At 34.9% G+C, this 26,899-nt stretch overlaps 1 protein-coding gene across 49 annotated transcripts in view; it reads right to left on the bottom strand.

Moving 5' to 3' along the window:
* Positions 1 to 26,899, bottom strand: part of ADAM32 (ADAM metallopeptidase domain 32) — a 237,553-nt gene that overhangs the window by 154,733 nt on the left and 55,921 nt on the right. For 45 of the 49 annotated variants that reach the window (XR_011433231.1, XM_070252977.1, XM_070253004.1 and 42 more), the window contains 3 exons: positions 21,421 to 21,489; positions 17,828 to 17,899; positions 17,456 to 17,622 (listed from right to left, as the gene is read on the bottom strand). Coding sequence is in view for 48 of the 49 variants with exons in the window: in XM_070252977.1 (XP_070109078.1) it covers positions 17,456 to 17,622; positions 17,828 to 17,899; positions 21,421 to 21,489 (308 nt within the window). In the remaining variant the exon portion in view is untranslated. The remainder of the gene's footprint in view (positions 1 to 17,455; positions 17,623 to 17,827; positions 17,900 to 21,420; positions 21,490 to 26,899) is intronic. The other 4 variants (XM_070252987.1, XM_070252963.1, XM_070253006.1 and 1 more) reach the window with 1 other exon arrangement.

Raw genomic sequence — 26,899 nt, 5'->3', positions numbered from 1 at the left:
AGCTTTTGGTCTATCCTCTTGTGAATAATACACTGCCTTGATTACTGTAGCTTTACAAAAATTATTTAAATAAAGTAGTGTAAGTTCTCCAAATGTGTTCTTCTTTTTGGAAACTGCTTTGGTTATTCTAAGTTTTTGCCCTTCCACATAAGTGTTAGAATCAACTTCTTGATTGCTACAAAATATCTTGCTAGAATATTGATTGAAACTGCATGGAATCTATACATCAGTTTAGGGAGAACTGACAACTTAACAATATTAAGATTTCCAATCAATGAACATGGTATATATCTCTCCACTTATTTAGGTTTTCTTTTATTTTTTTCTCAGTGTTTCATAGTATTCAGTATTTAGGTCTTTCTCATACTATGTCAACTTTGTTGCTAAGTATTTCACATCTTCAGTGCTATTTATTTGAACACAAAATGAAAAAACTTTCATTTACTTCTTAATTGTATTTATTATTGAAATATACTTGACACATAACATTGTATAAATTTAAGGTGTACAACATGTTAATTTGATACATTTATATACGTAATAGCCAGTCCTTGTGGTCTAGTGGTTAAGATTTGGTGATATCACCATCACGGCCTGGGTTCATTTCCAGGTCAGGGACCTATGCTACCCATCTGTTGTTTGTCACACTGTGGAAGCCGCACGTTGCTGTGATGCTAAAAGCTATGCCACCAGAATTTCAAATACAAGCAGGGTCATCCACGGTGGACATATTTCAGCAGAGCTTACAGACTAAGACAAATTAGGAAGAAAGACCCGGCCACTTACGTCTGAAACACTTGGCCATGAAAACCGTGTGAATAGCAGTGGAGTATTGTCTGCTATAGTGCTGGAAGGTGAGAGGATGGTGCAGAAAGACTGAGCAGGGTTCCGCTCAGCTGTACATAGGGTCCTAGGAGTCAGAAACAACTTGACAGCACTAACAACAAATATATTGTAGTATGATTGCCATTATAGCAATAATTAGCATCTCTATCATGTTACATAATTATTTTTTTAGTGATTGGAATAATTAAGTTCTAGGCTCTTAGCAAGTTGGAAGTTTATAATGTAACTGTTTTCTATATTCACTATACTGTGCATTAGATCTCTAGGTCTTATTTACTACTCGCTGCAAGTTTGTGCCCTTAAACAACATTAATGCTGTTGTAAATGGTTCATTTTGCTTCAGTTTCAAACGTTTTATTGCTAGGATATAAAAATCATACTGATTTTTATACATTGATTTTGAAACATGCAAACTTGCTAAACTCATGCATTCTGGTAGCATTTTTGTGGACTCTGAGATTTTCTAAGTAGACAATCACATCATCTATAAACAGGAAATACTGTATGTATTACTTTCTAATTCATATGCCTTTTACTTTATTTTCCTGCTTATTGAACAGTCTAGGATCTCTAGTGTGATGCTGATTACCTGTGGCAAGAGCAAACACCCTTGCCTTTTTCCAACCCTAGAGGCATAATATTAAGTCTTTCAAGATTAATTATGGTATTCATAGTAGGTTATTAATACACGCCCTTTATCAGAAGAATGAAGTTCCATTCTGGTGCTGGTTTGTTGAACGTTTTTATCATGAACTGGGTGTTGGGTTTTGTCAAATGCTTTTTCTGTGTGTTTTCAGATAATCATACAGCTTGTCTTTTTTGGCGTGTTAATAGGATGAATTTCATTAACTGAGTTTTGAATGTTAACCTCGTATTTCTGGGGTAAACCATATATGGTCAAAATATATTATCTTTTTTAGATATTGTTGGATTTTATTTGCTAAAATTTTGTTTACAATTTTACATCTATAATCATGAAGGAAATTGGTCTTTAGTTTTATTTTCTCCTAATATCTTTGTCTAGTTTTGGTATCAAGGTAATTCAGGCTTCATAAAACTAATTAGGAAGTGTTTCCTCCTTTTCAATTTTCTGGAAGAGTTTATGTAGACATGGTATTTTTTTTGTTTTAATGTTTAGTAAAACAAGTGGAGCCTAGATCTGGAATTGTTCTTACTTTATTGGAAGATTTTTTTAACTGCAAATTCAATTTCTTCTTTAGATGTAGAGCTAAAAAGGGTCAGCTATTTCTTCTTCATGAGAGTAGTTTGTGTCTTTTAAGGAAGTTTTTTATTTCAATTAAGTAGCCAAATTTATTGGCATAAGATTGTTCATTATATTCCCTTACTGAATTTTTCATGTCTATAGATTCTCTTATTCCTGATATTGTTAAATTGAATTGGTAAAATTTTGACACTATTTTGACTGTGATAGGTTATGCATATGTAATGTAATAGCTATGGCAACCACTTAAAAAGTTGTATGAAGAGATACACTCAAATAACAATAGATAAATCAAAATGGAATTCTAAAAAATGTTCAAGTAACCAACAGAAAGTCAAGAAAAAAAGAAAACAAAGAAACAAATAGAAAAAACAGAAAACAAAAAATTAAATGGCAGTGTTAAGCCCAACATATCAAAAATAACTTTAAATTTAAATAATATAAATACACCAATTAAAGGAGAGATTGGCAAAGTGGGTTAAAAACCATGACCCAACTATACACTGTCTACAAGAAACGCACTTCAAATATGATATAGGTAGGTTAAAAAGATATATCATGAAAACTTTAATTAAAAGAAAGCAGGAGAGGCTATATTAATATCATTATAATGTAGACATCAGAAGAAAACAATTATTAGAGCAGAGAGGGACATTATATAATGATAAAAATGGTCAATCCACTAAAAAGACATAGCAATCTGAAACGAGCATGTACCAAACAAGAAAGCTTCAAATTTTGCAAACCAAAAACTAATAAAACAAAGAGAAATACATACACTCACAATTACAATTGGAGACTTCTACATGCCTATCTCAACAACTGATAGAACAAGACAGAAATCAATAAGGATATAGAAAAACTGAATGACACCATCAACCAATGGGATCTAATCAATATTTATAAAACATTCCAACCCAATTCCACCAACTTTTCAAGTGCCCATCAAACATACACAAAGGTAGACCATATCCTGGGCCATAGAAAAACCCAACAAATGTAAGAGAATTTAAATTATATAAAATGTATTCTTGACCACAATGAAATCAAACAATAAATCAATAAGAAAAAGATAATGGGGAAATCCCAAAACACTTGGGGAAAAATCAACATACTTCGAAATAAACCATGGGTCAAAGAAGTCTCAAGGAAACTTTTTAAAAATACATTGCACAGAATAAAAATTAAAAAATAACATCTAAAAATTTGTGGAAGAAACCTAAAGCAGTTCTGAGAGGAAAATTTATAGTACTACATGCTTACATTAAAAAAAGGAAAAGTTTCAAATCAATAATCTAAACTCAAATCTAAAGAACCTATAAAAAAGAAAGGAACATTAACCCAAACAAAACTAATGAAAGAGATAATAATGATCAGAGATGAAAATGAATACAGAAAATAAATGAAATAACTAGCTGGTTCTTTGAAGAAATCAATAAAATAGACAAACCTGTAGCAATGCTGACAAAAAAACGAAGAAAACAAAAATGAATGAAATAAAGGCTATCACTAAAAATTATACAAATATTGAAAATGTAATAAGGGAATACAATAAACAAATCTACACACATAAATCTGACAACTTAGATGAAATAAATTCAACTTCTCAAAAAACACAAACTACCATAATGAAATAGATTATTAGAACAACCCTATAACTATTCTGGAAATTGGATATATAGTTTAAAACTTTTTAAAAAAGAAATCTTCAGGCCCAGATGATTTTACAGGAGAATTCTGACAAACATCAAAGAATAATTAATACCAATTCATACAATCTCTTCTACAAAACAGAAGAGGAGGAAAAACTTTCAATTCATTTTATGAGCTAATATTACCCTGATATCAAACCAGAGAAAGACAGTACAAAAGTGAAAATTACAGACCAATGTTCCTCCTGAATATAGACACAAAAATATTTAATAACATAGCAAGTAGAATTCAGAAATACATAAAACACTATGGGCTCATGGGATTCATTCTAGGAATGTAAGACTGGTTTAATATTTGAAAACCAATCAATGTAATCCATTGTGTTAACAGGTTAAAGATGAAAAGTCACATGACCATATCAATTGATACAGAAAAAACATTGGACAAAGTTCAACACTCATTTTTGACTAAAAATCTAACTCTCAGAAAACTAAGAATGGAGGATAACTTTCTCAAATTGATAAAGGGCTTTTACAAAAAAAAACTTACAGCTAACATTACAATTATGGTGTAAACTGAAGGCTTTCCCACTAAAGTTTGGAACAAAGCAAGGATGTGAGCTCTCACCACACTAATTCAACATAGTAATGGACATTCTACCAGTACAATATGGCAAGAAAAAAACAAAAGACATATAGACTAGAGGGGGAAAAAAACCACCTGTCCTTATTTGCAGACGACAGATTGCAGATGCAGAGTGTCTTCCAACATAAGGCTGTTTATCTACATTGAAATCTGTTGTGTAGAGTAGCCACCTTCGTTAATTATCTTCACTAGGTCTGAATAACTTGCTGCAGCTTCTACATCAGCACTTGCTGCTTCACCTTGCACTTTTATCTTATGGAGACGGCTTCTTAAACCTCATGAACCAACCTCTGCTAGCTTCAAACTTTTCTTCTGCAGCTTCATCACCTCTCCCAGGCTTCACTGAATTGAAGAGAGTTAGGGCCTTGGTCTAGATTAATCTTGGCTTACGGGGAATGTTGTGTCTGGTTTGATCTTCTATCCAGACCAGTAAACCTTTCTCCATATCAGCAATAAGGCTGTTTCACTTTCCTATCATTTGTGTGCTCACTGGAGTAGCACTTTTAATTTCCTTCAAACACTTTTCCTTTGCATTCACAACTTGGCTAACTGGCACAAGAGGTCTAGTTTTTGGCCTATCTCAGCTTTTGACATGCCTTCCTCACTAAGCTTAATCATTTCTATTTTTCATTTAAGATGACATATGTGCAACTCTTCCTTCCATTTGAACATTCAGAGGCCATTGTAGGATTATTAATTAGCCTATTTCAATGTGTTTCAGGGAATAGAGAGGCCCAAGAAAAGGGAGAGACAGGGAATAACCCGTTGGTGTCATAGTCAGAATACACACAAAATTTATTAAGTTCACCATCTTATGTGGGCGCAGTTCACGGCACTCCAAAATAATGACAATGGTAAGATAAAAGATCACTGATCACACACTACGATACAAACATAAGAATAATGAAAAAGTTTGAACTAGTGCAAGAACTACCAAAATGTGACACAGAGAAGGAAGTGAGCAATGTTGTTGGAAAAATGGTGCCAATAGACTTGCTTGACACAGGTTTGCCACAAATATGAAATTTGTAAAAAAAACACAATGTCTGCAAAGCGCAATAAAATGAGGTATTCCTGTGTGCCCAACTGATTATTGACAAAGATGCAAAAGCACTTCAATGGGGGAAGGATGGCCTCTTCAATAAATGGTGCAGGAACAATTGGAAATCCACAGGGTAAAAAAGAACCTCAAACTAAGGCTCAGCTCCCATACAAAAATTAACTCAAAATGGATCACAAACTCAAATATGAAATGTAAAATGATAAAACTTTTAGAAAAAAAGTGTAGGAAAAAGTCTTTGGGATCTATGGCTACACAAAGAGTTCTTATGCTAGACCCCAATTACATGATAGATAAAATAAAAAAGTGATATATTGGACTTCATCAAAATTAAAAACTTTTTCTCTGCAAAAGACTCACATAAGAAAATAACAAAACAAGTTATTGACTGGAATAAAATATGTGCAAACTACATATCTGACAAATAATTATTTTCTTACATATACAAAGAACCCCAAAAACTCAATAGTAAGAAAACAAACAGTTCAGTTAGAAAATAGACAAAATACACGAATAGACATTTCAACAAAAAGGATATGCAGATGGAAAAAAGCACATGAAAGTATTTTCAACATCATTAGCCATTAGGAAAATGTAAATGAAAACCACAATTAGGTATCACTACATATCTATCAGAATGGTAAAATTACAATTAACGACAAAATCAAATGCTGGCAAGGATGCACACTCATATATTGCTGGTTGGAATGTAAAACAGTCGAGTTACTCTGAAAAACAATTTGGTAGTTTTTTTGATCAAGAGGTATCCCCTGGACAGCAGCCGCAAAAACTGGAGCACCAGATGAGCGCACAAGCTCCTTCCAGGAGATACCAGTGACCTTGAGGAATGCAAAAGGAGAGTGCAAAGATGGCACCTACAGGCCTCTGTCTTCAGAGAGTAATTCAGTAGGCCCTTAGATGTGTGTTAAAGTCGATGCCTGCCTTTCAGGATGAAGCTTTAAGATAAGCAAAAAAAATCTTCTTTCACAGAAAGACTGGACATTTCAATCTGCTGCCTCTGCATTAGGTTCTGTGGGGTAGCCAGATGAGTCCACACGAGCCCTTAAGAAGTGTTTCTGTTTGCTATATAGCCTCTGGGTCTCCTGACACAAGCCCGGTTGGTTTTCAAAGCTAGATGTTTTGGGGGCTTGCCTCTCAGGCACAGGTCTTAAAAGTTGGGTTGCAAGACGTGGGGTCCAAACCCTTCATTGCTCAGGGAGAAGCATGGAGTTGGGCTCCCTCCAATTGTGAGTCACCATGCCAGGGGTATTATGGCAAGATTGTGTCTCAGCCTCTCCTACCTGTTTCAATGTAGATTTTTTCTCATTTGCCTGATGTGCAGCAGTTGCTCAGCTAGTTTTTGGGTTTTTTCCAGAGGAAAGTTTTGTGTATGTAACTGTAGATTCAGTGTGTCTATGGGAGGAGGTTAGTTCAGGATCCTCCTATGTTACCATCTTGAACTGGAACCTAGTTTTTTTAATTGTAGAAAAATAACACACAACACAAAATTTACCACTTTAACCATTTCATTTGTACAGTTCAGTAGTGGTAAGTTTATTCACATTGTTGTGCAACCAATCTCTAGAACTTTTTCATCTTGCAAATCTGAAACTCTATACCCATTAAACAATTTCCCATTTTCCCTAGTACCTGACAACAACCTTTCTAATTTCTGTTTCTATGGATTTGACTACTCTGAATACTCCATATACGTGAAATCATAAGAGTATTTGTCCTTTCCTGACTGGCTTATTTCACTTAACATAGTATCCTCCAGGTTCGTCCATATTGCAGTATGTGTCAAAATTTCCGTTCTTTTTAAGATTGAATAATATTCCATTGTATGTACACACCACATTTTGTTTATCCATTCATCTGTCAATGGACACTTAGGCTACTCCCATCTTTTGGCAATTGTGAATAATGCTATGAACATGGATGTACAAATATCTCTGAGATTCTGGTTTCAGTTCTTTGAATGTATACCCAGAAGCTGAATGCTGCATCATATGGAATTGTATTTTTACTCTTTGAGGAATCTCCCTCCTCTTGTCTATAGTGGCTATACCATTTTACATTCCCACCAACAATGCACAAGCTTTCCAGTTTCCCAACATCCTTACCAACACTTGTTATTTTGTTTGTTTTGTTGATAATAGCAATTCTAATTGGTGCAAGGGGTTTCGTGTGGTTTTCGTTTTCATTTCTCTAATTATTAGTGATGTTAAGGATCTTTTCATGTGTTTATCAGTCACTTGTCTACCTTATCTGGAGAAATGTCTATTCAAGTCCTGAATAGGACTTTTGTCCATTTGTTAATTGGGTTATTTGTCTTTTTGTTGTTGTCTTGTAGGAGTACCTTATATATTCTGGATATTAAACCCTGATCAAATAGATGATTTAAAAATATTTTTTCCCATTCTGTAGGTTGCCTTTTCACTCTGTTGTTCAAGTCCTTTGTGATGCAGTCCAACTTATTTTTACTTTTGTTCTTTGTGCTTTTGGCATCATATCCAAGAAACCACTGCCAAATCCAATGTCAAGAAGCTCTTTCCCTGTGTTTTCTTCTAAGAGTTTTATAATTTTAGATCTCACATTTAGGTCTTTGATCCATTTAAAGTTAATTTTTGTATATGCTGTAAGGTAGTTGTCCAACTTCAGTCTTTCCCACATGAATATGCAGTTTCCCCAATGTCACTTGTTGAACAGACTTTTTCCACCATTGAGTGGTTTTGGCACCCTTGTCAAAAATCATTTGACCATATATGCAAAATTTTATTTCTGGGCTGTCTTTTCTATTCATTGCTCTGTATGCCTGACTTTATGCCAGTAACACACTATTTTGATTACTGTAGTTTTGTAGTAAGATTTGGTTTTTGTTTTGTTTTTTAATTGACGTAACACCGGTTTATAACATTATATAAATTTCAGGTGTACATCATATTTCAATTTCTGTGTGGATTACATCAGTTCACCACTGGAAGAATAATTACACTCCATCACCATACACACGTGCCTGGTCATCATCCCTTTCACCCTCCTCCCTCCCCCCTTCCCCTCTGGTAACCACCAGTCTAATCTCTGTCTTTATGTGTTTATTTGTTTTTGACTTTATCTTCTATTTGTGAGTGAGATCATACGGCATTTGACTTTCTCCCTCTGACCTATTTCATCTAGCATAATATGCTCAAGATCCATCCACACTGTCGCAAATGGCAAGATTTCAACCTTTTTTATGGCAGAGTAGTAGTGCACTGTATATATACCACATCTTGTTGAACCATTCGTCCCTTGATGGGGACCTAGGTTGCTTCCAAGTCTTTGCTATTGTGAAAAATGCTGCAACGAACATAGAGGTGCATATATTTTTATGCATTAATGAATCGTCTTCTTTAGATAAATACCAAAAACTGGAATAGCTGTATCGTATGGTAGTTCTATTCTTAATTTTGGGAGGAATCTCCTTACTATTTTCCACAGTGCCCACACCAATTTGCACTCTCACCAGCAGATTATGAGTGTTCCCATTCTCTACATCCTATTGAACACTTGTTATTTCTTGTCTTGCCAACTATAGCCATTCTGATGTTAAGTTTTGTGTATGCTATAAGATAATGCTCTACTTTCATTCTTTTGCATGTGGCTGTCCAGTTTTCCCAACAACATTTATTGAAGAGACTCTCCTTTCTCCATTGTATGTTGTGGGCTACCTTGTTGAAAATTAGCTGTCCATCGATGTGTCGGTTTATATCTGAGCTCTCAACTCTGTTACATTGATCTGTGTTTCTGTTTCTGTGCCAATCCCATGCTGTTTTTGTTAGTATAGCACATAACCAAATTTTTACATATTAGTAGTATATTTTGAAATCAGGGAATGTGATACTTCCAGCTTTGTTCTTTTTTCTCAGGATTCCTTTAGCTATTCGGTGTCTTCTGTTGTTCCATATAAATTTTAGGATTATTTGTACTATTTCTGTGAAAAATGTCATTGGAACTTTGAAGAGGATTGCAGTGAATCTGTAGATTGCTTTAGGAAGCATGGACATTTTAACTACGTTAATTCTCCCAATCCAAGAGCACAGAATATCTTTCCATTTCTTTGTGTCTTCTTCAATTACTTTCAACAATGTTTTACAGTTTTCAGCATACAGGTCTTTCACATCTTTGGTTAAGTTAATTCCTAGGTATTTTATTCTTTTTGTTGCAATTTCAAATGGGATTGTATTCTTAATTTCTCTTTCTGCTCCTTTGTTGTTTGTGTATAGAAGCACAACTGATTTTTGTATGTTGATTTTGTATTCTGTAACTTTACTGTACTCATTATTTCTAAAAGTTTTTTGGTGGATTCTTCAGGGTTTTCTCTATATAAAATCACGTCATCTGCAAATAGTGACAGTTTCACTTCTTGCTTTCCAATATGGATATCTTTTATTTCTTTTTCTTACCTGACTGCTCTTGCTGGGACTTCCAATACTACATCACCTAAGAGTGGCTAAAGTGGGCATCCTTGTCTGGTTCCTGGTTTTAGAGGGATAGCTTTCAGATTTTCTCCATTGAAAATGATACTGACTGTGGGTTTGTCATATACAGCCATCATTATGTTTAGCTACTTTTCTTCTTTACCCATTTTATTGAGAGTTTTTTAATCACAAATGGGTGTTGGATCTTGTCAAATACTTTCTCTACATCTACTAAGATTATCATGTGATTTCCACTCTTAATTTTGTTAATGTGGTGTATCACATTGATTTGCAGACATTGAACCATCCTTGTGTCCCTGGTATATGTCCCACTTGGTCTGGTGTATGATCCTTTTAGTGTATTGCAGTATTAAGTTTGCCAACATTTTGCTGAGGACTTTCGCATCTATGATCATCAGCGATATTGGCCTGGAATTTTCCTTCTTGTGTTGTCCTTGTCTGGCTTTCAGATCAGGATGATGTTGGCCTCATAGAAGGAGTTAGGGAGTGTCTTGTCTTCTTCAATTTTTCAGAATAGTTTGAGAAGAATAGGTATTAAATCTTCTTTGAATGTTTGGCAGAATTCTCCAGACAAGTGATCTGGTCCTGGATTTTTGTTTTTTGGGAGGTTTTTGACTACTGTCTCAGTTATTTTACTTGTGATCGGTACATTCAGATTCTCTACTTTTTCTTGAATCAGTTTTGGGAGGTTATTAAGTCTAAGAATTTATCCATTTCTCCTAAGTTATCCAATTTGTGGGCATATAGTTTTTCATAGTATTCTCCTATAGTCCTTTGTATTTCTGTGGTATCTCTTGTAGTTTCTCCTGTTTCATTTCCAATTTTATTTATTTGAGCCTTCTCTCTTTTTTCCTTAGTGAGTCTAAGGGTTTGTCAATTTTATTTATCTTCTCAAAGAACCAGCTCTTCGTTTCATTGATGCTTTCCATTGTTTCTTTGTTTTCAATTTGATTTATTTCTCCTCTAATTTTTATTATTTCCATCCTTGTGTTGACTTGGGGCTTTGTTCATATTCTAGTTCTGATAGGTGTAGTTTAAGATCACTTATTGGAGATTTTTCTTGTTTGTTGAAGTAGGTCTGTATTGCTATAAATTTCCTTCTTGGTGCCACTTTTGCTGCATCCCATAACAGTTGGTACGTTGTGTTTTCATTTTCATTTGTCTCTAGGTATTTTTTTACTTCTCCTTTGATTTCTTCATTGATCCAATGGTTGTTCAGTAGCATGTTGTGTAGTTTGCACATATTTGTGACTTTCCCAGAATTTTTCTTGTAGTTGATTTCTAGTTTCATAGCATTGTGGTCATAAAAGATGCTTGATATGATTTCAATCTTTTTAAATTGATTGAGACTTGCCTTGTTTCCCATTATATGCTCTATCTTTGAAAATGTTCCATGGGCACTGGATAAGAATGTGTATTCTGCTCCTTTTAGATGGAATATTCTATATTATATATTTGTTAAGTCCATCTGGCCTAGTGTTTCATTTAAGGTCACTATTTCCTTGTAGACTTGCTGTCTGGAACATCTATCCATTGATGTAATTGTGGTGTCGAGGTCCCCTAATATTATATATTGGTGTTAATTTCTCCCTTTAGGTCTGTTAATAATTGCTTTATATACTTTGGTGCTCCTGTGTTAGGCGCACATATATTCATAAGTGTTACGTCTTCTTGGTGGAATATCCCTTTTATCATTACATGCTGTCCCTCTTTGTCTCTCATCTTTTTTATATTGAAGTCTGCTTTGTCTGATGTTTAAGTATGGCAACACCTGCTTTCTTTTGCTTGGACTATCCTCTTTCATCCCTTCACTCTGAGCCTATGTTTCTCATTAGAGCTGAGATGTGTTTCCTGGAGGCAGCATATTGTTGAGTCTTGTTTTTTAATCCAGCCGGCCACTCTGTGTCCTTTGATTGGATAATTGAATCCATTTACAATGAGTGATTATTAATATATGAGGGCTTAATACTGCCATTTTATCTCTTGTTTTCCAGATGGTATATATTTCCATTGTTTCTTTTCCCTTGTATTTCTGCCTGCCATTCCAGTTTGGTGGTTTTCTCAGTTTTCTCTTTATTTATGATTTGTGCCTCTGCTCTAATTTTTTAGTGGTTACCATGAGGTTTGTATAAAAGATTTCATCAATAAGATAGTCCATTTTCTGAGAGCCTATTATCTCCTTTAGCCTAAGTAGGTTCCATCCTTTCTCAACTATCCTTCCGTATTATTGTCACAAATTATTCCTTTTTGTGTTGTGAGTTTGTGACTAAATTGTTTAAAGTTATTTTTGATGCCCTCCTTCTCTTTATCTTTCATAATAGTCTGCTAACCTATTCTGATAGCTGCAACTTTCTGATTCTGTCTGTTTATCTCCGTTCTCAAAGATTAATAAACCTTTGCCTTTTTGTTTCAGGTAAGAACATCTCCTTCATCATTTCTTGTAAGGCAGGTCTAGTGGCGATGAACTCCCTCATCTTTTGTTTATCTTGGAAAGCTTTTATTTATCCATCACATCTGAAGGGTAGCTTCTCTGGATCGAGTATTCTTGGCTGAAAGGTTTTGTCAGTATTTTCACTATATCATTCCATTCTCACCTAGCCTGTAAGGTTTCTGCTAATAAATATCCTAAAAGCCTGATGGGTGTTCTTTTGTAGGTTATTTTCTTCTGCCTTACTGTCCTTGATATTTCTTGCCATTGACTTTTGAGATTTTTAATACTTATGCCTTGGAGAAGATCTTTTTTTTCTTTTGTGGAGGGGAAGTTTCACTCTAAGAAAACATTGATTGCCAATCTTCCTCCTTTTCCTTTCTTTCCCCCCACCAAAGCCCCAGTACATAGCTGTGTATAGCTGTAAATTCTTCTAGGAGTTATTTTTGCATTGATGTAATTAGGAGTTCTACTGGGTTCATGTACTTCTAATTGAAGTGCTTTATCCAGGTTGGGGAAGTCCTCAGCTATTATTTCTTTGAACAAGCTCTTTCCTCCTTTCTCTCTCTGAGATACCTATAATCCTTATATCACTTTTCCTAATTGAGTCAGATACTTCTTGAAGAATCTCTTCTTTTTTTAAAAAACCTCAGTTCTCTCTCCTCCTCCACCTGAGGCATTGACAGATTTCTATCTTCTAAGACACTAATTCTGTCCTCCATAAGGTCTGCTCTATGTTTTATGGTTTCTACATTATTTTTAATCTCATTAGTGTGTTCTTCATATCTAGAATTTCTGTACAGTTTTTTTAAGAGCTTCAACTTCTTTGATGAAGTATTCCTTCTGTTTATTAATTTTATTCCTGAGTTCACTGAACTATTTTTTGTGTTTTCTTGTAACTCTAGTTTCTTTATGACAACTATTTTGAATTCTCTGTCACTTAGATTATAATTTCTGTGACTTCAGGTTTGGTTTCTGAAGACTTGTCATTTTCCTTCTGATCTGCAGTGTTACTGTAGTTCTTCATGGTGTTTGATGAATTGATCCTTTGCCGGCATATTTGTGGTACTATCAAGTCACAGATTCCACCTGCCACTGCTGGCTGTGGGCAGGAAGTGTATTTTCTGATCCTGCCCTGTCTGGTGGTAGCTGTGCCAGGGGGGTCACTCTGCATCTATGTTGGCTGGCCACAGCCACTCAGCAGGTGGAGCCAATTGAGCTGGTGCACTTGATGGGTGGGACAACTTCTCATGGGCTCAGGCACCACCACTCTGTGGGAAGCATTCATGTGGGTGGGGCCACCTCAGTAGGTGGGTGCTCCCGCAGGCTGGGCTACCACTCCAAAAGCACTCATGTGTGGGCTGGGCTGTCCCCATCTCCACTCACAATTGCACCAGCCACTGTGTGAGGATCCGCAACCTCGATCACTCTGCCACTGGGGAGGGGAATGGGTCCACTCACCTAGTTCCACTACTTCTCCGGGATCCAGTCCTCCCACCTTTAGATGTGTAGCTGTGTGGATCTCTCTGGTGTCCTGTTGTGTTGTGTAGGGAATCCTCTGTTGGTTAATGAATGTCATTTAGTTGTAACATAGAGGGGATAAACAAAAGGAATAGCTCACTCCACCATGATGCTGACGCCACTCTCCAAGGCAAGAATTGTTAAAGAATGTTAAGACCAGTTAGTGAAATGTTGCTCCTGAACTCATACAAAAAAAAAAAACCCACAAATCTTATCTCTTATTTTCAAAAATGCTGCTGTCCAATAGAGAAACCAGGCTATATTTTCCCTAATTTAGTTATCCATCTTAACATCATTGACGTTACCACAGCCATATATCATGCTTTACTTATGCGATGTAATAAGAGGTATAAATCATCAGTTATCATGTATTCTAGTCACACATGCATACTTGTATCTATCAAACTTTTAGATTTAGCTTCCAGTTTACACGAACAAGAGACATAGAAGAACAAACTAATCTAAGTGATACCACTAAGAAACAATCAGACAAGTCTAAACTGTGGAACATTCTGTAAGTCAAGTGGCCCACATTCCAAAAAGTTGATGCCTTGAATAGACAAATGAGACCTCAGGGACATAATAACCAAATGCAGTTCATGGTCCTAGATTGGAGGCTAACTAGGAAAACACAGCTGTTTAAGTACATTTTGGAAGTCAACAGAGATATGTGAAAATAGACTATTAGATGAATTACTATTTTATTAAATGTAACAATGCTAGTTAGGCTATGAAAGAAAATGTCCCTTTTAAAAGAGACATATCAAAGTTGCAGGATTCAAAATCAACGTACAAAAATCAGTTGTGTTTCTACATATGAGCAACAAAGTCACATAAAGAGACATTAAGGATACAATCCCATTTACAATTGCAACAAAAAGAATAAAATATCTAGGAATAAACTTAACCAAAGAGGTGAAATACCTGTACACTAAAAATTATAAAACATGTTCAAAGAAATTGAAGACACAAATAAATGGAAAGATATTCCATGCTCTTGGATTGGAAGTATTAATGTAGTTAAAATGTCCATACTTCCTAAAGCAATCTATAGATTCAATGCAATCCCTATCAAAGTTATAATGACATTTTTCACAGAAATACTACAAAGGATCCTAAAATTTATATGGAACAACAGAAGATACCGAATAGCTCAAGGAATCCTGAGAAAAAAGAACAAAGCTGGAAGTATCACATTCCCTGATTTAAAAATATACTACAAAGCTATAGGAACCAAAACAGCATGGTATTGGCAGAAAAACAGACACAGAGATCAGTGGAACAGAATCAAGAGCCCAGAAATAAACCCACACATCTATGGACAGCTAATAATAAATAAATAAACACATAAATAAATAAATAAAGGAGATATACTGAATCTAAAAAGAATTTCCTGTAAAACTATTAACAAATGGAATTCCAAAAGTTTCTCTTTACCTTACACTGGCAGGATGGTAATACTTAAATAAGAAGAAAAAAAAAAAAAAGCTGAAGAGAATGCACTACAGAAACTTGGCAGAGAGCAAAGAAGAGAATAAGTTTGAAAAGAATAAATTCCAAAGTTGGGACTTCTGACCAATTTCATACTCTTGCAGTTCAAGGTCAAAACAATGTTTTTATTTCTATCCTATGAAAAATATGAGATCAATTATTAGATTAAAAAAAAACTAAAGGAGCTACTCCTACACATCAGGTGCACAAGAAAAACCCATATCAAAACAGGTAGGAGATTCTGACACACAATTCATTAGAAAAATGCTTAGATTAAAAAAATGAATTTATAACACAAAGAGTGAACTCTACTGTAAACTATGGGCTTTAGTTTAATAACGTATCAATATTGGTTCATCAGTTTCAACAAATGAACAACACCAATGCAAGACGTTAATAATAGGGAGCACTGTGGTGGGGGTGGGGAGGGAGAGGGAATATACAGCAACTTTCTAGACTTTCTGCTCAATTATTCTGTAAAACTAAAACTCTTCTAAAAATAATGTCTATTAATTTAAAAACATGAATTTAGCACTTACAAAAATCTGTTACATTTCTATATATCTTGAAAAATGTGGTCAAAAGTTAAAAAATATATTTATATTAGCACAAAAAATATTAAATACCAAGAAATAAATCTCACAGTTATCTGGAAGACCTCTTCCAGATAACATAAAGAAAGTATACTACAAACTATAAAGCTTTTCTGCAAGACTTAATGAAGGCCTTAAAAATATGGAGGGATATACGATAATCAATGACTAGAATATTCAGTGTTATAAATTTGCATGGATTGGAAGACTCAACATTGTAAACATGTCAGTTCTCCCCAAACTGATATACAGATTTACTTTAATCTCTTTAAAAATTCCAACAGATTGTTTGTGGAATTTAACAAACACACGACAAAGTGGTAGTTAAATTTATTGCAAAACTGGCTATCAATCTGGCAGAAAATTAAATTTTAATTCACTTTTGTATTATATAAAAATTAGCTGAAAACGTATCAATGACTTACTTATAAAAAGTAATAATATTAATCCCTCCAAAAATTATAAAAGTAATAATAATAATCCCTCCAAAAATAATCTAGCTGACTAAATTTAGAGCCGGGCGAGATCTTCACCAAACAGAAAATCCAGAAGTAAAAAACAAAAGATTAACAAATTACCCCTATAAAACATAAAAGATTTTATGTAGGAAAAAAGTTTTTAATATCTATAGAAAAACTATAGATATGGAAAAAGTGTTTTTGATACAGATAAACAAAGGATTAATATCTAAACATTCAATAAACCCTTATGAATTACAAGGAAATAGTCAAGTAACATGAAAAGGCAATTACAGAAGGACAAATCCAAATGATCAAGAAGCATATATATGAAAAGTTGCTCAAATCTACTAGTCGTTGGAAAAGCAAATTAAAAAACACTAAATCAATTTATTTCCATTAGACTAACAAAGAATGAAAAGTGCAATAACACTTATTATTGGCAGAGATGTGGGAAAAGATTAATCTCGCATATGCAAAAGGAAACGAATGTTTGCCAACTCAAAAAATACATATATACAGATTTATTGAAAGACATTTGCTGATTATAATTGCTAATAAATTTAATATGAATAAAATTATGAATATAGACTTATAATTGATCATTAGAAAACTAACATTTAAAAATAATGAGGAAAATTTATTAGGGTAAAATATTTTTAACCTATTTTATCAAGCCTTTGATCGAAAACAACAAAAATATAAACTTCACAAGATAAAACCCATCTCTTTATGTAATGGTTAAGATTATGGGCTCTGGAGTTAACAAACTGTAAGTTCAAACCCTAGATACACCACTAGATCCGAGAGTCCTGAGATAGTTTAACCTCTTCAAATCCCAATCTTCCATTCGTAAAAGGTTGATAAGCATAGAAATAAATTTTAGGAACCTTTTTTTATTCTCTGACAACCAGAAAGAGAGCACAAGGCCTGAATAAAGCACGTAATGGTCAAAGTGTAAATAGTGAGAAACGAATAACAATTCCCTAAAATTAAGCAACTTCCATTGTCACAGATTTTTGTTTTCTTTCTAAGAATACTCAAACATTATTCTTACATGAATAAATATGCAATATCATGAGGCCTTAGGGTAAGATAGGACTTTTTCCAATCTGAAAATCTACTCAGTAATTCATCCGCCTCACCAACTGTAGAAATCTTATTTTTATCTGACCACAGCTCCAATGATGACAGCACAACAGTAACATTAAATTGGGCAAACATCTAAAAACAGAAGAGATAAATAGATGAAAAATTAATCTTTATGTTATTTTACCATAACCACGAAATAAATTCAATGTCTCAACAAATCCTCACTCAGTTTATACGGATGACTTAATTATAATGCAATGCCACAGCAAACTCATGCAAATTATCACTCAAAACCAGGATGAGTCTTTCTAACTAGTATGAAAAGGACAATACTTACCGAATTTACAAGGCCAATAATTTCGATGATTTTATTTGTTATAATCATGCTATCAGAGCCCAAGTAATCATACTGAAAAACAAAATTAATTTTAAACACAATTTGTTATGTAATATATTTAAGATTTACTCTCCATCTACTCTCAGAGGTTTGAGGCTGCTTTGGGGTTAAAACAGTTCAAAATAAGACAGTAACGAAAAGTGAATATAAGTTGGCTCAATGATACATACTGGTGGAAATGTAAAATTGTATAGCCATTCTGGAAAGTAGTTTGGCAGCTTCTTTCTTTTTTTTTTTTTTTGACAAAGATTAGCCCTGAGCTAACTACTGCCAGTCGTCCTCTTTTTGCTGAGGAAGCCTGGCCCTGAGCTAACATCCGTGCCCATCTTCCTCTACTTTATATGTGGGACACCTGCCACAGCATGGCGTGCCAAGCGGTGCCATGTCCACACCCGAGATCCGAACGGGTGAACCCCAGGCCACCGAGAAGCGGAACGTGCAAACTTAACCACTGTGCCACCGCGCTGGCCCTGGCAGCTTCTTTCAAAACAAATAATGAACGTATCATATGACCCAGCAATTGTACTCCTGGGCATTTATTCCAGAGAAATAAGAACTGATGCTGACAAAATCCTATAAGTGAATGTTCACAATATCTTTATTCATAATAGCCCTAACTTGGAAACAGTTTATGTGTCCTTCAAAGGTTAACTGGTTAAATAAATTGTGGTACATTCATACCATACCATAATATGCTACTCAGTAATAAAAAAGGAACTGAACTGGTGATATATGGAACAGCTTGGATAAACCTCAAGAAAATAATACTGAATATAAAAAACACCTCAAAAGGATACATAATACATGATAGCATTTATACAACATACCCGAAATCACAGAGATGGAGAACAGCTTAGTGATTGCCAGAGGTAAAAAAGTATAGCAAAGGGGGGAGAGATGGGTATGACTATAAAGGGATAATGTAAGAGAGTCTTGTGGTGATGTACTGTTGAGTGTCTTGATTGTGTTAGTGGTTACACAAGGCTACATATGTGATACTATCACATAAAACTACAGAAAAACACACAAAAGAGTGTACATATGACTGCTGAAATCTGAATAAGCTCTGTGGAATGTGCCAATGTCAAATTCCATATCTATAAATCATCTCTCTAGAGAACACCATCCCTTGGATGCTCCAGAGGACCCTCAAATTAAACACATCCAAAACTAAACTCATCAGGCTCCCCCAAAAATCTGCTCCTACTTACATTTCCAGTACTTTAGTGAACAGTATTATTATCTATGACCTCCCACACTTATTATACTACACGTTCCATAACAGCATAACTTTTTCTGTTTTATTAACTGCTGTGTCCTCAGTAAATAGAACACTAACTGGCATCTAGATGATGCTCAATAAATTTATTAAATGAATGAATAAATCAAATCAATTTACAAGTCTTTGTAATTCAACCTCATCAGTAACTTTTAAAAGTGTCATTTTCTTTCTATTCCTAATACTACTAATTTATAAATTTTTACTTTAATTACTTCAATAGTCTCTTAAATTGTTCTTCCTTCTCCAATTTTCCCACCAGCAATCCAGTCCCTACACTTCTACAAAAATTAGGATTCTAAAATGAAAACATGAACATGTCACTCCCCTGCTCAAAATCTATCAATGACTCTCCATCACGTTGAGGATAAAATTCAAATATCATGTCAATTCTTCATTTCTTTCCATTTCCCTTCTTCAATCCTGTGTATTAATCATACTAAAATTCTTGCAGTTTTCTGAAAAGAACCTTCTCTCATACTTATCTGCCCTTGCAAAGGAAGGTTTTTCACAAAGTCTTCCCTGGTCCTACCCTCCCCCTGTTACCCAACTAATCAATCCAGAATCCAACCCACAACCACCTCCATTATCAGGCTCTTATACTCCAAGCCATTGTTCCCCTGCCCTAATCACCCAAGGGCCAGGTACCAGACAACCAGAGACAACCCCTACACCCCAGAATCCACTGAAACTAGCCTAGTCTGAACCCGTTTACCTTGCCTTGCCCGTTCCTTCCCACAGAAACCACAATCAAGGCTCCTTGCTCATGTTTTCCCCTTGCTCTCTCTGTCTCCTGACCTACCCTGTTTCTCCCCTATGCGGTTTCTGCATGATGTGGTGTGCCCTCTCCTTTTTGGAACTCTGAATAATAAACTATCCTTCCAATAGCAATCATCTCCTTATCTGTTGGCCTTACCATACCTGAATAATAATAAAACCTACATTTTAAAACACCTACTTGCATTATCTTATAGTACCCCAAGTTACAACTGTGTGTTTCCATGTCTTTCTACATTATTGGACTGTGTTTTTATTGTACCATATTCTTCCCTCTATCATGGCACTGAAATCACTAGGCTACTATTGTGGATTTAAAATTTGTGAAGTCACTGAATACAATATCACTATTGTTCTTCTTTATATGCCTGACATCTAGTAACACAGATGTCATAGCTGGCTTGATATTAAAGAATATGAAAATATGCATAAGAACATGGAAAGGGGATATTTAATCAGTATTATATGGCTGGAAGACCTGGAAATTTGGACAAGAGCTTTTAAAACAACTAAAAATTTGTAACATAATCCTGAAAAAAACGATTTTCATAATCCAAAATATTCCCTGGAAATTTAGTCATCTTTACTAGAAATACCTGAGCTTTCTCTTAAATGTTCCCTTCACTCTTTTCCCTACAAGCTAATAAAGTATTTTCATATCCTTCTCCAAATCTCACCTGTCTCTGATCCTCAACTCTAGCTTTCCGACGAGCTATACGATCCTACAAATAGAATTGGTGATGAGTATCATTCGTATTCTCTGTGGTATTCCATAGGTGTGACAATCAAATGTTTATCATCAGAGCAAAATCTGGAAAGCATATATTTGCCTGTTTTCTGAGATCTTTGAAATATAGGTGAAATAAAGCCACACCTGGTTGAGTACAAACTAAGTTATCATCGCAAGGTTTTAAAGTTCAGAGATCTTCAAATTGTTTATGGGAATTGGAGATCTAGAGGTACGTTTAGATCAGGTAAACAACAGGATAGAATAGGTGCACCATTAAAAACTACTAAAATAAATCTCGACACATTAATGTAAACAGTTCTCATAAACAGTTACCCTATCATCACTTTTGTGCCAATAAATATTGTATGTGGCAAAACATTCCCCAGACTGCATACTGCTCTTCAAGTGCCCTAAAACAAGAATTAAAAGCTTAAAGAATTCACTTAAAACAATATCACTATTAAAAAACACCATGAATTTAGAGAGGTCCTAATGATGTAAAGTAACAGCAAAAAAATCATTTTGTTATGCAGGACTGTTATGTAAAGATTTCAAACAAAACATTTCTGAGAGAACTAGTGTAATTTTGAATATATGGTTTTTCAGTTTGCAAATATTTCCATATTTCCACTTTTCTCTCCATGACATATTAGTAAGAAGATCGGAATCCTTAAGTTCTTTTCTAGCCAGAGATAATCACACATTCACACCAAATATTTAAAAGCAAAGAATAAGCAAAACACATACCAAAACTTTGTCCACCACAATATGCACTTCTAGATAAAGAGGAATTAAATCTGGAACAGCTGATTCTGACTAGAAAGAAGAAAAACAGCATTTAAAAACAAAAACTTCCATAAATTATCTATTTTGAACTTTTACGATCTTTTTCCCACCTTTATTGAGGCATAATTGACAAATAAAAATTACACATATTTAAAGTGTAAGACTTGAAATTTTGATAAACATATACATCGTGAAATAATTGCCACCATCAAGCTAACTGATGTATCCACCTCACATAGTTACCGTTTTGTTTGTGTGTGTTTGGGGGGTTGGGGGAGCCTGCAATAACAACCCTCTTAGCAAATTTCAAGTTTATAGTACAGTATTGTTAACTATAGTCACTTTACTGTATATTAAATCTCCAGAACTTAATAATTTTGCATAACTAGAACTTTGTACCCTTTGACCAACATTTCCCCATGTCTCCTTCTCCACAGCTCCTTGCAACAACCATTCTACTCTCTGCGTCTACGAGATTGACTACTTTAGATTTCACACATAAGTGAGATCACAGAGCATTTGTCTTTCTGTATCTGGCTTATTTTACCTAGCAGAATACCCTCCAGGTTCATCCATGTTGTCACAAATGGCAGCATTTCTTTCTTTTTTAAGGCTGAATAATATTCCATTGTGTAAGTTTATACATATATGTCACATTATCTTGATTCTTGATCCTTCATTCTTCAACTCACAGTTAGGTTGTTTCCATATCTTGGCTATTATGAATAATGCTGCAACAAACAAGAGAGTGCAGATATCTCTTCAAGATACTGATTTCATTTCCTGCGAACATACACCTAGAAGTGGAATGGCTGGATCATATGACAGGTCATTTTAAATTTTTTTAGGAACTTCTATACTGTTTTCCATAGTGGCTGCACAAATTTATATTCTCAACCAAAGTGTACAATTGTTCCCTTTTCTCCATATCCTCGCCAACACTTGTTATCTTTCGTCTTCTTTGGTAACAGCCATCCTAGCAGGCGTGAGGTGATATCTCACTATTGTCTTTTATTTGCATTTCCCTGATGATTAATGATGTTGATTACCTTTTCATATATCTGATGGCCATTTGTATGTCTTCTTTTAAGAAATGTCTACTCAGGTCCTTTGCCAGTTGTAAATCTTGTTATTTCTTTTTGCTATTGAGTTGTATGAGTTTCTTATATATTTTGGATATTAACCTCTTATCAGCTATACAGTTTCCACTATTTTCTCCCATTCTGTAGATTGTCTTTTCATTTTGTCGACTGTTTCTTTTGTTGTGCGGAAGCTTTTTAGTTTGACGTAGTCTTGCTTATTTTTGCATTTTTTGCCTGTGCTTCTGGTGTCATATCAAAAAAATCATTGCCCAGACCAATGTCAAGAAGTTTTTTCCTTATGTTTTCTTCTACAAGTTTTACTATTTAAGGTCTTACGTTTTAAGCATTCAATCCATTTTACCACAGCACTTACAGGATATGCTAGGGTGTTTGCTTTTTACAATTGGTTAATATCAATATATAGTGTTTTAAGTTTCATGGCAATGGACTTAAGTTATAAGAACATTGGTTGTGAAGCTATATAACCTTCATTAGATCCACAGCTAAGAATAAAAGAAATAGCATGTCTAACCATCTATTTCATCTGCATGTCAGAAATAAATTAAACTTCTGCTCTACAAATTATTTAGGTGTGGAAGATTTTTTTAAACCTTTACATTTTTTGCAGTGCCTCCCATCAAGAGATGAGCCTATTTCCTCTCACTTCAGTATAGGTTGGGCCTTGTAACTTGCATTAACCAATTAATGCAGTGGAAATCCCGGTTTGCCAGTTCTGAGTCTGAGTCTCAGGAAGCCTTGCATACAGTTACTCCTACTCTCAGAACCCTATTTAAACACCATTTGTAAAAGCCTGAGCCAGCCTGCTAGATAAGAAACGAGGGGCCCATTCACACCCATTGCCCCAGCCAAAACCAGGAGAACGCTTCATGAAGAAGGAAGCTACTGAATTTCTGTAAGAGAGCACTGTGCTGTTTGAATTTACCCATGTGCCATCACATCCTCCACTGTCAGTGGCAGTCATGAGGATGGTGGCCCCTGCTCCTGATGTGGCTTACTGGTGCCAGAGTAGCAATACCAAATTTGTTTTCAAAGAATTACAGTTGTGTGTTGAGCTGTCCAGTGTCTCCCAAAGGATGGACTCAAGGATTTGCCTCTGTCTTCTCATCTTGGAACTTTCACTGGGTTAGAGTGGGTACCCAGCTGGTGTTTGTCAAAAGCATTTAAAGCCCAAAACACTAGCTGCAGCTACCTGACACAAGGGATAACAGATAGGACAAACAACAGGCACACTGAAAAGCCTAGGGAAGAAGAGGCTGAGGGAGGAGATACGTGTGGGAGTAAAGGCTATGAAAAGCTTCAGCATATACCAGGAAATCTAAAAGGTCACACAAGCCCAGGGCTGGATACAGGCTTAGTAAAGTGTTGAGAAGGTGCCGGGCATTCTCCTCTGACTGACCTTTAGGTACTGTGCAAACAAGAGTAAAGGCTAAGGTAGAGTTGTAAATGAGCAGGCTAAGCATTGCAGGAATGCCCACACACAGAGGCAAACTGCAAAAACCAGAAGAGTTTGTTGTTCTTATCATTTTTATTGTTGGTTACAGTCATTTAAGGAAATCTCTATCAATTCATTAGCTGACCATTAACGGAAAATAGATTTAGAAACAAATCATAGTCTATAACAAAAATAGTTCAGAAAAATCACTAAACAAACAAACTACAACCCACAATAAGCAAGAATGGCAAACCATGAGAAGGGTGGGAAATTTGATTTCTAGAGTTACCACTTTGTAATATTCAAAATGTCTAGTTCACAACAAAAAAATTTGAAGCATGCAAAGAAACAAGAAAGTGTGGGCCCATTCGCAGGGAAAGAAAGAAACAGAACCTATTCCTAAGGAAGCCTAGACATTGGACTAACAGGCAAAGATGCAAACCATGGAGAAAGAACTAAAGGAAATGAGAAGAATGATGTCTCACCAAGTAAAGAATAACAATAAAAATATAGAATAATAAAAGAGAAATTCTGAAGCTTAAAATACAGTAACAAAAATGAAAATTCAAATGTCAAAACAAATCAATCGGGGCCGGCCCAGTGGTGCAGTGGTTAAGTTCGCACATTTTGCTTTTTGGCAGCCTGGGGTTCACCAGTTCAGATCCCAGGTGCAGACATGGCACTGCTTGGCATGCCATGCTGTGGTAGGCATCCAACATATAAAGTAGAGGAAGATGGGCACGGATGTTAGCTAAGGGCCAGGCTTCCTCAGCAAAAAAGAAGAGAACTTAGCTCAGGGTTAATCTTCCTAAAAAACAAAGAAATCAATCAAGGTTATTCAGTATGAGGAACAGAATTAAAAAAGAATAAGAAAAATGAACAGAGTCTAAGAGACCTGTGGGACATCATCAAGAATATCAACATATGCATAATAGGTGTCCCCAGAAGAAGAGAAAGAGAAAGGAGCAGAAAGGAAATTCGAATAACTAATGGGTGAAAACTTTCCAAATTTGTTGAGAGACATGAATCTACACATCCAAGGAACTTGAAAAACTCTAGGTGGGGTAAATTCAAAAGTATCCACACCAACACACATTAAAATCAAACTGTCAAAAGCCAATGATAAAGACAGAATTTTGAAAACAGCAAGGTAGAAAGCAACTCATCATGAACAAAGGATCCTCAAAAATATTAACATCCAATTTCTCATTAGAAACCATGGAGGCAAGAAGCAGTGGGATGACATTTAAAGTGCTGAAAGAAAAAACCGTCAACCAAGAATTTTGCATCTAATAAAACTAATCTTCAAAAATTAAGGGTAATTAAGACATTCCCAGATAACCAAAAACTAAGGGAGTTGGTTGCTAGTAGAGTTGCCAGTTATGGGCTGAACTGTCTCCTCTCAAAATTCATACACTGAAGTCCTAACCACCAGTGACTATACTTGGGGTTGGGCCTTTAGAGAAGTAATTAAGTTTGGTCATTAGAGTGTTCCCTAGTCATAATTGATACCCTTATACAAAGAGAAAATTAGGATAAAGACACATACAGAAGGGAGACCATGTAAAGACACAGGGAAAAGATAGCCCTCTACAGCTAAACAGAGAGGACTCAGAAGGAATCAACCCTGCCAACACCTCGATCTCAGATCTCTACCTCCAGAACTGTGAGAAAATAAATTTGAGTTGTTTAAATCACCCAGTCTGAGGTACTTTGTTTTGATAGCCCTAATACACTATCCTCAATAAATACCAAAGGTAGTCTCTCAAGCCAGAATGAAAGTGCATTAGGTAACTCAAAGCTGTACAAAGAAATAAAGAACACATTAAATGGGACTACTTTGGTAAATATAGGAGCCAGTATTATTATCTTTTTGGCTTGTAACTCCTCTATTTTCTCATACTATTTAAAACCAAATGCATAAAGAAATAATTATAAATTAATTTTAATGAGAGTACAATGTGTAAAGATATGATTTATGACAACAACAACATAAAGGGATTAGAAATATATAGGAGCAGAGATTTTTGTAAACTATGAATGCTAAACTGACATTAATTAAAACCAAGATTATTATAAATTTAAGATGTTAATTATAATGTCTAGGGTAAGCACTAAGAAATTAACTAAAAATATACAGAAAAAAATGAGAAGGGAATCAAGACAATACACAAGTAAAAAATCAAATAAACAAAAGAAAGCAGTAATGGCATAATTGAAGAACAAAAATATATATAAAACATATAGAAAATGATAAAATAGAAGTAAATCTTTCCTTGTCATTAATTACTTTAATTGTAAATGTATCAAACTCTCCAATTAAAGGACAGAGATTGGCAGAATGGATCAAAAAATATGATCCAACTATATACTGTCTAAAGAGACTAACTTTAGATCCAAAGACAGAAAAAGTTGAAACTGAAAGCATGGAAAAAGATATGCCATGTAAAAGTAACCAATAGTAACTGAGATGGCAACAGTAATATCAGAAAAAGTATATATACTTTAAGCCAAAAAAATTTAAAAGAGACAAAGAAGGATATTATATATTGATAAATGGATCTATCTATGAAAATCTACAATTAAAAGCATATACATACCTAAAAATAGAGCCCCAAAATATCTGAAGCAAAAAACTGAAGGGGAAAATTGAGAGATCTACAATAATAGTTGGAGACTTCAATACCCCACTTTCATTAATGGATAAAACAACTAAACAGAAGATCAAGAAGGAAATAGAGGACCTCACCAGCACTATAAACCAAAGAGATCTAACAGACATATACAAAATGCTTCACACAACAGCAGAATATACACATTATTCTCAAGTGCTCATGGAATATTCTGCAGGGTAGACCATATGTTAGGTCACAAAATGAGTCAATAAATTTTTTAAAGAGTTAAA

The sequence above is a fragment of the Equus caballus genome, chromosome 27 (genome assembly GCF_041296265.1).
Source record: "Equus caballus isolate H_3958 breed thoroughbred chromosome 27, TB-T2T, whole genome shotgun sequence".
Taxonomy (NCBI): Eukaryota; Metazoa; Chordata; class Mammalia; order Perissodactyla; family Equidae; genus Equus; species Equus caballus.
Note: the sequence above shows the minus strand (reverse complement) of the source record. Positions and strands in the feature narration are given on the sequence as shown.